General features: G+C 41.2%; 1 protein-coding gene across 2 annotated transcripts; it reads left to right on the top strand.

Moving 5' to 3' along the window:
• Positions 1-4236: 4236 nt before the first annotated feature.
• LOC139941975 (S-adenosylmethionine-dependent methyltransferase Rv2258c-like) lies at positions 4237-11670 on the top strand. Of its 2 annotated transcripts, none has more exons than XM_071938623.1 (4): positions 4237-4733; positions 5390-5583; positions 8767-8889; positions 9463-11670. In XM_071938623.1, exons 1-4 carry the CDS (start codon positions 4537-4539, stop codon positions 10074-10076), a joined length of 1128 nt encoding a protein of 375 aa, XP_071794724.1. In that variant the 5' UTR covers positions 4237-4536; the 3' UTR covers positions 10077-11670. The 2 variants fall into 2 exon arrangements, with proteins under 2 accessions (XP_071794724.1, XP_071794725.1); XM_071938624.1 differs by having other exon boundaries at positions 4656-4775.
• Positions 11671-12215: the final 545 nt, after the last annotated feature.

The following is a 12215-nucleotide window of genomic DNA, read 5'->3' as shown; positions in this document are numbered from 1 at the left end:
ACAAAGTGTAATTGTTTTTATACAAAAAGTTGACTTGTTTATAAACATGGTAATTGTAGTTACAATATTGGCACTTGTCAAAGACCAGTCTTCTCACTTGGTGTATGTCAACATATGCATAAAATAACAAACCTGTGAAAATTTGAAATCAATTATTGGTCATCGAAGTTGCGAGATATAGTGAACGAACAAATCCCTTATAGTATTATGATTTGAGGCATTGCATGGTGAGGTATCAATATATATTTGGTTTGCAGTAACACCATGTGTGTATCTACTTGGCAGGTAGAGTTTGTTTTTAGAAAACTGTCTTGTTTTGTTCTACTACCACAGAGTAGATTTTTCGGATGTTCGGGAGACTTCTTCTCAGTTCTAAAAAGAACTGTCCTGCTTTTTAACTTCTACCCGGGCGAAATGTATAGAAAATTGGCTGGGAATACTACTTTAGCTTATAGGATCGTAATTAACTGTACTGATGCGGAGTAGTTCAACGGATCGGTCTCAATGTTTTGACTAGCTTGCTCTAGTCATCGTCAGGAGACTGTAAGAAAAATACCCATGTCACTCGATGTTGTTTGCTGTCAGATGCTTGATTTCGATACCTCAAAATCTAATTCTGAGGTCTCGAAGTCAAATGCGTGGAAAATTACTTCTTTCTCGAAAACTATGGTACCGCAGAGGGAGCCGTTTCTCCAAGTTTATACTGTCAACCTCTCCCCATTAGTAGTAAGCAAGTAACGGTTTATGCTATTATGTATTTTGAATAACTCAGTGCCCACTGCCTTGCACTATGTGAACATATTTCGTCCGAAATCACCTAAGCCCGGTCCAAAGCTCTTTAGGCAAGCACCGGCCTGCTCTGAATTCACGAACTGCATAGATACTACACCGCACGGCACATAACAGTACTTGATACCGCGGGGTCGAAGCATGGTTTTTCGAGGTTTTTGAACAGTGTACAACCGAAGCCGCCTGATTGCAGTTCAGACTAGAAATTACCACGTTGAATATAAATCCACAAAAGAACAACAATACAAATCAAGTTTTTTTGGTAAAATCAAACACAAAGGGCGTCCGGTAAAGAGAAAATATCATGATTATATTCTGAATTAGTACACGTTATATTCAATATATGCTAGGTTTGTTCGTAAACGTTCAAGGAAGTCTTTGTATAGACGATGTGACCTATGTTTACATTAAAACCGCCCTCTGTTGACAAAACACTGTGTACGTCATATTTCGCCGGGCACTGAGTTGCGTAGTCATAGTAAAATTGCGTACACTTTCTAGCTGGCAACACAAAGGTTTTGCCCGGCGGTATGCGCGCGAGTCATGTTGTGGTTTTCGTGTGACATCAGAGGTCACATCGTCTATACAGATAATGTTTGCTGGGTTACACTGCCTTAACTGTGCATTTAGCACACAAACAAACAATTCTGTACAGGTCTTTCAACTTAAGCGTCGGTGACTAGTTTCGCCATCGTATATCAAGATAAAACAAAAGTTCATTAATAGGCCTTTAATAAAAAGTGCAAAAGGTACATCAAACAATTAAAATTTAAATGGAATTACTTTGCAATAAAACAATACATAAAGAGCGCAATAAAGTGTTGTTTTCCCATGATATAAAAACAAGGAATAAATGAAGAATACAGCAGTTATGAGTATATAAATTAGAACAAAAAGTAAGAAAAAAAAATGCTAAATGTAAAAACCAATAAAATAATTAAGAAGGTTTACAATTTAGCACAAATTAGAAAATAATTAAAATTGTATTCGGTTTCTAAAAATGCCGGTACCATCAGGTTCAATAACTTGCATGTAGTTTCTTTTTTAATGTCAAGTCGGTTTATAGTAATGAATTTGTTTGTTTCTACTCATTTAAATAGTTATTTAACCTTCAGCCTGGTTTCGTAGCTGAAAATCTGTTCTGTTTTTTTTTTTTTTTTAGCGGCACACCATTTTGGCAAAATGGTTGAAAAAAAAAACCACGTTTTTTTGGGCCAATACTGGTTTTGTAGCGGCACATCATTTTGGCAAAATGGTATAACAAACCTTTGCTGGACCAATACTGGATTAGTAACGGCGCACCATTCAGCGGCATTGAACCGATGCCGGTCATAATATGCAATTTTCATAGTTTCAAAGCTATGCCACAAGATGGCTCAAGATTTGATTATGAAGAAAACAAATTGACAAAGAAATGTAATTTTTAAGGTTTTTTTTGCTGTAAAATACCCCGAAATTGTAGATATTATTTCACGAGCCTTTTGAACAACTATAATCTTTAAAGCACTTTATCGGAGCAAAACAGCTTTGTGTTTGTGCACAAAAGCCTAATATCTAGTTATTGTTATTTAAAAAAATTCTGCTTGTCGCATCCGGCAGGCTGAACTATAATGCAGATTTACAATGAAAATATAAAAGTTCAGCAACATACAAAAGGAACATTCAAATTTAAAAGCAAAAGCAAAGTGACACGTGATGCATCACGGTAACGAAATCATGTTTTTCATAATAATTTGAATAATAATTGTCCCCCCAGCATGCCTCTGAACGAACACCCCCGAAAGTTCATGAAAGTTGAAACTCTTCACCTTTTGGTGCAGATTTGACACCCAGTTTGCGTCAAAAATAATAAAAATGGGACACAACCCCCCCCCCCCCCTAACCACGAACACGACATACCCCTCTCTCTGGCGTCATTGGATATACAACCTTTGTCTCCTGCGTGGAATCGAACAACAATGGCATTATTTACCTAATACTCGGGACATGTATCTTTCAAAGATAAGATGTCTTGTTATGATCGATTATGGCCAGATTTCTAAGGACAAACTAGTTCCCTAGTGTCATGTTTCTAAATTAATTATGATATCATTGACTCTTTGAAAAGGGCACCTCAGCACATCATTCACTCTTTGAAAAGGCCTCGCATAGTGCAGCAGCTCAACCAAAGCACCGACAATTCACGGAGGCACCGAAGGCGATTGCCTCCATGCCCCTCTGGTCATGCCTTATATAGTGCCCTTGAAATGCTCCTGTGTATTGACAGGCCAGATCGGTCCATTGAATAACCTTAAGTATAAGAACTACAGGGCGCACGAGTGATGCTTCGTGCACAAACGTCACAGGACTGCAAGATAACAAGCGCGTCATTCTGCACGCGCGTTGAATATGAAATACACGTTTGAGGTTTTTTTTTTATTGAACGCTCACGCGATGCTGTTTATTCAACTTACAAAATGGCCGCCAAACACGCGCTGTGAGATGCCAGTTTTGTCAACTTAGAAAATGGCCAGTGTTGAATAATGGCAGACGCGCGCGATCTAGCCGTAGCTGTAGCCGAAGTCGCCGTTTCGGACACGGCCTATGATTGAATATTAGGCCGTGTCCGAATTGGCGACTTCGGCTACAGCTACGGACGGCTAGATCAGCGCGTCTGTCAGTGTTGAAGAATAGCAGACGCGCGCAATTCGGACACGGCCATAATGCTATGAAAAGTCACCATCTTGTATTGCAAACTGTATGCGCGTCCAGACGCGTACATCATCGAAGCACGCAGCTAGCACGCAACATTCCCGGTGTGATTTACAAGGCCGGTTTATAGTCGGTCGCGCGATGGTCGCGCGACGGAAATCTTGCGCGCAATCCTAAGACTGAGGCCTAAAAATCGTGTATTTTTATGATCGCGCGTCAAGATTTCCGACGCCCGACCATCGCGCGACCGACTATAACTCGGCCTTTACGGCACATGCACGCACACACGCACGCACAGACGCCATCTTGTAGGTCAGATATTTGAGCCCCTTGACGTCATATTCAATACGGTCTCTATTAAGGCCGTGTCCGAAAGGGCGACTTCGGCTACTCGGACAGGGCCTTTTATTACATAACTACCAAGGAGAAAATGCCTCGGTGCCCTTGTCCTTTCAAACACGAAGCATGCAGACATGGTGCGGTGATTATTTTACATTATGGTCGTATAAAGCTAATTATTAATTCTTACAATGTTTATCCACTTCAACATCTTACCCGTTGCTATATACAGTGAGTAAACTTTGATTGACAAACCCCATTTTTCACGAAAGGAAATGAAGGTTGGAATAAAACTATCGGGTGTCGATCTCTGGCCACTCGATCTGAACTCATCAAATAAAAACGTGTATGTCATAAGTTACTGACACAAGTTCACGACAACTATTTCGCACCAAAAGTGTCGCGCGTGGACAACTGTGTTGGAGAGATAACCGCCCAGCTTCCTTGCCTTCACGATCAGATATTGACACATTGTTGTGGGATATTCTTTTCTGCTGGTGTTGTTTTGAGATATATATGGCCCTGTGTAGATTTCTTTCATTTGAGCTCATATCGGGAGGTCGGCACGAAAACGTTTCGTAGTTTCGAAAGTAATGTTAGCATAAAGTCGAGCACACGAAAAAACAGCATTCTGTGTCTCGTTCATACGTTTTGATATCGCGAGGAGCAACTGAACCACGGGAGCGCCGCGGCAACCGACACGACGAGTGTTCTACCATGGCCGTTCCAACCATCACCGGTCATGAAACGTCAAAGGATTTTGCGGCACGCTTGTCGCATCAGATCAACGGTGGTATGGCATGTCTTGGGATAGCCATGGGTATGGAGACGGGACTGTTTGATGTGATGATGTCCATTGGAGAGAACAGGAAAACCAGCCAGGAGATTGCGGACTTGGCTAATATGAAAGAAAGGTGAGCTTGAAGGTGGTGTCACAGATTTTGTTTTCGGTCAACGTAAGTGTGGATTCACTGAACAATAATTTGTCAATGGGGGTGTGCTGCGGCCATTCGGATACTGCACAATTTCATTCAAATACTGACATAAAGCCCTTTTCACACTATAGTTATTTCCCGGGTAATTCCCGGGAACTTTTGGTCGATCTTTTCACACTACAAAACAACTCCCTGGAATGTCCCGGGAAATAATTTTATTCCCAGGGAATTATTAACCCTGCTCAGGGGTAGATTTAAGGGAGTTAACCCCGGTGTAAAAATGTGTTTCCCGGGAAAAAAAGAAGCTACTAGTGAGAACAGAAGCAGGCTTAACTTGCCCCAACTTTTGCGTCCACTGTTTTGAGACGTCCAGATGGGCTAAAATGTTTACCACATTTCCTGGGGTATGATCGCACGGTGTGAAACGACGACCGTGCATATTCCTAGGAAATAGTTCTCCCAGGAGTTACCAAATCGGGATAGTGAGAATGGTTGCTGGGCAGCGGGTGGCGGTGGAGTTTATTTCCCGGGCAATGGCATCGTAGTGTGGAAATGGCTTAAGGGAGTTAATCCCGGGGTAAAATGAGGTAAACTTGGTAATTGATTTTGAATTGATTTTTTTGTTTGATACTCAGATATGTCCGAGAATGGCTGGGATGTATGGCTGTCGCGGACATCGTGAACTTCGACCCTGAGCAAGACACGTATTGGATACCTGCCCATCGCGTTGGTACCCTCACACAGTCCGGCTTGTTGTCCGTTGCTATCCCGTGCCTGTCTAGTGGGTTCTTCGATGTGGCAGAATGCTTCAAGAAAGATGGACCAGCAGGTAACTTAATTCTTGCCACAACAGGGCGATATTTTTTTTCTTGTTCACTACGTCATCCAGCAGAGCTGGCACTACCTAAGATAGAATCTGTATCAAGTAGGAGTAAATTATGTTAACTATTCAGCAAGTGACGGGCGTCACTCATAAATCCGGTTGAAGTAGGAGTTTGTTTAATGTTCGTGATAATGTGACCCCTCTGACTGTATTCAAGATTGACGTGACACGGCTGTTCAGCTGTTAGCTTTCCAGTATTTTATTAAATACACTCATGAATCTGTTGACGAAGATAAACACGATGTGATGAGATCTTCGTCTAAGGATCTTATGAACTTTTACAATAATAATTATGAATATTAAATAAACCCTTATAAATAAACAAACAGTTCTCCCTGCGGTTCGCGCCATAATTCTGGGCGTCGTCCGCCATCTTGGAAATCAAGGGAAAGTATAAACTAACAGTAAGCTGGATCCAAAGCAGAGATTACTTAATAAATGCACTAAATATGTATATTAACACTAAGGGACTGACTTGTCCCGATGTAATTTACATATTTGGTTATCCATAGTGAAGAACGAGTTGGCTTTTACGAAGGAAATATCGAAGACGTAGAGGGCGACCCAATGAAAGAGTGTTGAAAGCGGTTGAGCGGTTACAGTTGATCTAAACCTTAAAATTGTCTGAGTTTGAGCAAGTTTGTGAAGATGAACGTTGGTGAAAATGAACGTATTCAGAATTGCTGAATAGAGTGTTGCACATTCAATGAGTACAAGCACCAGACTGATTATCAAGGATTTGTGAAAGGGAACAAATTATATCCTACCTTTGGTTATTCTACAAAAGTTGTTTGTTTTAAAGCCATTGGACCCTTTCGGTAAACAGTGTTGTCCAAGGCCCACACTTTGTGTACCACAACTTATATATAAAATTACAAACCTGTGAAAATTTAGGCTCAATCGGTCATCGGAATCGGGAGAAAACAAAGGAAAAACACACCCTTGTTTTCACGCGTTTCGCCGTGTCATGACATGTGTTTAAAATAAATCCGTAATTCTCGTTAACGAGAATTTGTATTGTTTTGCTGTTTTCTCAAAAAGTAAAGCATTTCATGGAATAATATTTCGAGAGAAGTCTTTCACCACTGCCTTCTGTAAACCCTGTAAGTTATTGGTAAATCTGTGAACTTATATTTTTTTTTAACCGAAAGGGTCCAATGGCTTCAAAGACAGTGGACACTTTTGGTAGTTGTCTCAACATATACATAAAATAACAAACCTGTGAAAATTTGAGCTCAATTGGTCGTCGGAGTTGCGAGATAATAATGAAAGAAAAAACACCCTTTTCATGTGCTTTCAGATGCTTGATTTTGAGACCTTGAATTCTAAACTTGAGGTATCGAAATCAAATTCGTGGAAAATTACTTCTTTCTCGAAAACTATTTCACCTCATAGGGAGCCGTTTCTCACATTGTTTTATACTGTAAGACAGAAATCCTGTGTCAATAACCACAACAATACGGAGCAATGAAACACACTAAAAACCAGTTTTTCTGCTTGAATTCCTGATCGTTTTATTCCAGACGTCCAATCTTTATAAATTCACAGATCTAGACATAGGAAAACATCTCCCCATGCGAGCAGGTTTTCCGATCTTCCAGCAGGGGGCCAACCAGCAACTAGCTCCACTGCGGAGCCGTGCTGGCGCCCTCTACTGGCTGATTGGCACGAATGTATACTATCAACAGCTCCCCATTACACGATACCAAAATGAGGTTTTATGCTGATAGTTATTTTGAGTAATTAACAATAGTGTCCACTGCCCTAAATCATATAACTGTTAATAATAGAACTATTCCAGTCAGCATGAGCGCATTTTGAGGTAACGAAAATCCGTAAATATCTATCTCAGGAAGAATAATCTGTGATTGGAATACACAATCTGAGAAACGTTTCTGATAGTATAACGTAGACTGGGCTCCTGTCTCTACAGGTACTTGCTATTCAGAACCAGTGATTCCATGGGATACAATGATATCATAGGAAAATTGCCGTGACTACAAGCTACCGTAGATGGGTTTGTTTTGATTGGTCTGAGGTCACCCCAGTTGACCAATCAAAAAACAGATAGGAAAGCTTATACGTTCGGTCGTCTGCATGCGTGTCCGTGTGTGTGGTTTTATGTATACAGAAGTTGAACCTACGTTTCTTTTCAGAACCACCCCCAACTCATTAGAGATAGTCATTACATGGTGTTACCGCAAACCTTTCCATCATGATGTACAGTACTTGCATGCAATGTTGGTGTTGAATTTGTGCGTCGGCCTATCTCTTTGTGAAATGTATGAAGGTCAAAGGTGAAGCTACACGCCAGCTGGAAGGCCGGTGTCAGATGCAATTGTGTCCGCCATGCAACACTGTCCGCTCCGGACACTTTTGTATATGCAATCGTGTCCGGTGCTATGCAAAAACCGTTTTATGGACATGTGTACATGGCTGTACATGTATGTGCGCGCGTAAGCGAGCGTGCATGCACTGAATCTACGTATATGCAGCATGAATATTCACGTATTTTATGATTGCAGCGAATACCCAACGGACGAACATTTCCCATGACATTCATCACATGCACTTACCTAGTAAAACAAATGGCTAACGTGTTCCGTCGACCAAGGGCGTTCAATTTACTGCATGGACGGTTTTGCATGGGGCGGGCACAGCTGCACATGCAAATGTGTCCGGGTGGACACAATTGTATTATGCAGCAGCGTCCGGGCGGACACGATTGCACATGCAAATCCGTCCGGCGTACATTGTTGCATATGCAATAATGTCCTCCGGATAGTATTGCATAGAATACATATATGCATGCGACACCCGTCCGGTCTCTGGCATTATTCACGAGCCTCGAAGTGTGACGTCAGATGTTCAGGCTAACAGTAACGTTTTCTCGTACTCCCAAAATTAATTAGAATGTGAGACTTTTGAACGCTAGGTGGCGGCAGACAGGTAAAATTCCATTGTTTACGTTGTTCTGAGCACACACACATAACAAAGAACAATGGATTTATCGTGTGAGTCTGTAGTTCAATTCAACCCAAGCTTCCCATAAGTCTCTATACATTGCAATACATTGCAATACATTTTCTTATAAACAATGAAGCAATGTTATTCTATTTCAATTTATAGGTGTTTCTATGGACAAGTATCCAAACTTTGATCAGGTTTTGGACAAACTACACGATCCTTTCTTTCGGGATCAGTTCCTTCAAGAGTTCATTCCATCAATGCCCCATTTGAACCAGCAACTAAGTAAGTGTATACAAAAATGTGGATGTTTTAATAATTAATTTGTTACTATTTAAAGGCACTGAACACTTTTGGTTCTTACTCAAAATAAATAAAACGGTCTTTGAAGTTGTGAGATAATAATGGAAGAAAAGACACTCTTGTGACACGAAGTAAGTTGTGTGCTTTCAGATGCTCGATTTCGGGGACCTCACAATTTAATTCTTAGTGGAAAATTACTTCTTTCTCGAAAATTACGTTACTCCAGTGAGCCGTTTCTGACAAAGTTTTATACTATCAACAGCTCTCCGTTTCTTGTTACCAAGTATTAGTTTTTATGCTAACAATTATTTTGAGTATTGACCAGTATAATGTCCGGTGTCTTTAAAATCATGAAAAACATACAGGCATATATAAATATATATTGTTTTGCACTGTTTTCTTGTTACATCTAGTGACTGTTTGGGCTAAAACTCTCTTTGTGTATGTTGGGTCACAAAGCGTGATGATTACTGGTCTCTGACAATTACCAATGTTGTCTGTGTTATTTGTGCTTATTTTATTTTGCCTTCTGTTGTCGTTCTGTGTTTTATATAGTTAAAGGAATCACAGTTCTAGAAGTAGGGTGCTGCGAGGGTGGTTCATGCAGGATGCTCGCCACCCAGTTCCCCAATAGCTACGTCTACGGTATCGATATCTGCCCAAACTTCATCGAGCAAGCTCGAGAGAAGACCACTCGCGAGGGTCTCAGCAATGTCCAGTTTGCCAGTGAGGACGTCAGCTGCATGCCGGCCGAGTGGACATGGAAATTTGACTACGTCTTCGTGTACTTTGTCCTTCACGACGTGTCGTACCCCTACAAGGCTCTGCGTGAAATACACCGGGTCCTGAAGCCAGGGGGAACCCTGTCGGTAGTGGATACCGTCACGCACACCAAACTCGAGGACAATCTTAAGGATGCTGACAGAGCCTACGTTCTAACCCAGTACACAATGAGTTTGATGAACTGCCTGCCCGTGTCCCTGTATCCAGGAGATGGGACTGGTCTCGGGGCTATGTGGGGTCGAGAGAAAGCACAGGAGATGCTCAAACAGGAAGACTTTGAGGTTGTGTCCGTAAGCTCGACAAGATCACATCTGAATGGTTTGCATTATTTATGCAAAAAGCCGCTCAGTGAGAATAACAATGTCTGTAGCAACGGCTTTGCTTGAACACAAAAATTAAATTCAGTTGAGATTTCCATTCCCGGTCATGACTCTTGTGCTGTTTTGGGGCAACGCGTAGCTATTTTTTGACCTTATCACCCATGAGAAAACGAGTTCAGGGAGTAGTAGGGTAGGCCTACCCCGCGAGTAAAGACTGGAGAGTGCCCCAGGTAGTAGACTTTGTTCAAGTCCCGTTCTCGTACGAGGGGTCCCTATGTATCCGCCGTCAAAATATAGATATGAGGGAGGTTTCGCATGCGAACGGATACTGTTAGTGCGACGTATACGTCATTATTATGACGTCATACGCTATACGTCGTGCTGCTTGCTACACGTAAGTAGGTTACGGATAGCTATTCGTATGCGTATCCGTTCGCGTGCGAAACCTTCCTGCGGCGCGGCACGGGTTGGGGGAGTTTTTGGACGTTAGGCGTTGGTACTGAAAATAAAAAGACTCTCACGGGATTGGGACTTGAGTCAAGTCTACCCAGGTAGTGACTGTCGGTGTGAATGTGTTTGCATCAAGCTGGCTGCCGTTGTGGAATATACCCAATAAGTTAAAGGCACTGAACACGTTTGGTTATTGTCAAAGACCAGAATTCTCACTTGTTGCATTCCAACATTATTATGCATAAAATAACAAGCCTGTGAAATTTTGGACTCATTGATCATTGAATTTGCAAGAAAATAATGAAAGAAAAAAAAAAAAAAACACACCCTTGTACACAATGTTGTACTTCCAGATAGGAATAAAATGCTTCTGGCCAGAATCTTTTACTATTTTGGTGAGAAATTATATCTTTCTCAAAAAACTACGTCACTTCAGAGGGGGAGTCGTAATGTTTTATACTATCAAAAGCTTTCCGTTGCCCGTTACAAAGTAAGGTTTTATGCTTACATATCTTTTGCGATTATCAAACGTGTACATGCCTTTAAACAGATTTTCGGATGGCTTTGGGTCGGATAAACAGGGGGTAATAATAAATAGGTTTTCACGGCCAACTTTAACAATTAACCATCCATTTATTTTAACACTCGGGGCTCGTGATATTTGGGGTGAAAATTAATGCTCCGTCGATCGAATCAACATAACGCACTCAAAAGGAGTGATTTGATTGAACCAGCAATAAATTCACTGGTTCAAGAAAATCATTCAATATCATTGACCGCGATAAATAATTTAATTCGTAACAGGCAACAACAAAAGTTGGCCAGTCATTCAATTTCGTGAAGTCTGAATAGGTAGTATAAATTTAACTTAAGAATAGTCAAAGTGTCGTCTATTGATGAAATAGAATGACTGAAACAAATCTGATTGAGAAAAACAAAATGAGGGACACAAACAAAGGTCAACACAGTGCACCAATAACTTAAAAACGAACCATAGTTTGTGGATGGATTAGGGGAAATGCACATGACTTTTAACGCGTGTCAATGAAATTTAAAGTTTTTTCTTCCAAAAATTTGGCCGGGAAAACCTATCTCATATATATGGCTAGAATATTGCCGAGTAATAAATGGCATGTTGCCTGATGTGCACATTATTATAAATTATTTCGTGTGATTGTTTAGGTGGAAAGATGTATATATAACTGTTTTTAGCAACCACCGTACCTGGAATAAACTTTTGTTGTTGTTCAATATAGAACAATAACTTCGTAGACGAAAAACGAAGTTTTGAAGGTGCTGTTTATTATCATATAGTTACGAAGACGATGACAGCAGACTTTATAACACCCCTTACCAATATTCTGCCTTTTCATTGGTTTAGCGCGTCACACTATGTCGTAGTTTTACTAGACGGCGGCCGTGTGATAGTGCATCGTTTGCCGTGTGATAGGGCATCGTTTGCCGTGTGATAGGGCATCGTTTGCCGTGCACTGATAGTCCGACGACTATCACACGGCGTGCAGTACCCAGACGTCTTTTTACCCACCTCGAACCCAATCATTTGTGCATCTGTGTTTTTGAAACACGCGTACGAACGTTACGTGTACGCAATAGTCTGTTGGGGTGTTATAAAACAAATATTGACTGCTTTAACTCGTGCTATGGTTAAAACTACGACTCCCTCTCGGTGATCCTCGGACCGTTCGATTTCCCCTCGGCTGCGCCTCGCTCGGGAAAATAGAACGCTCCGGGGAT

The sequence above is a fragment of the Asterias amurensis genome, chromosome 9 (genome assembly GCF_032118995.1).
Source record: "Asterias amurensis chromosome 9, ASM3211899v1".
Taxonomy (NCBI): domain Eukaryota; kingdom Metazoa; phylum Echinodermata; class Asteroidea; order Forcipulatida; family Asteriidae; genus Asterias; species Asterias amurensis.
Note: the sequence above shows the minus strand (reverse complement) of the source record. Positions and strands in the feature narration are given on the sequence as shown.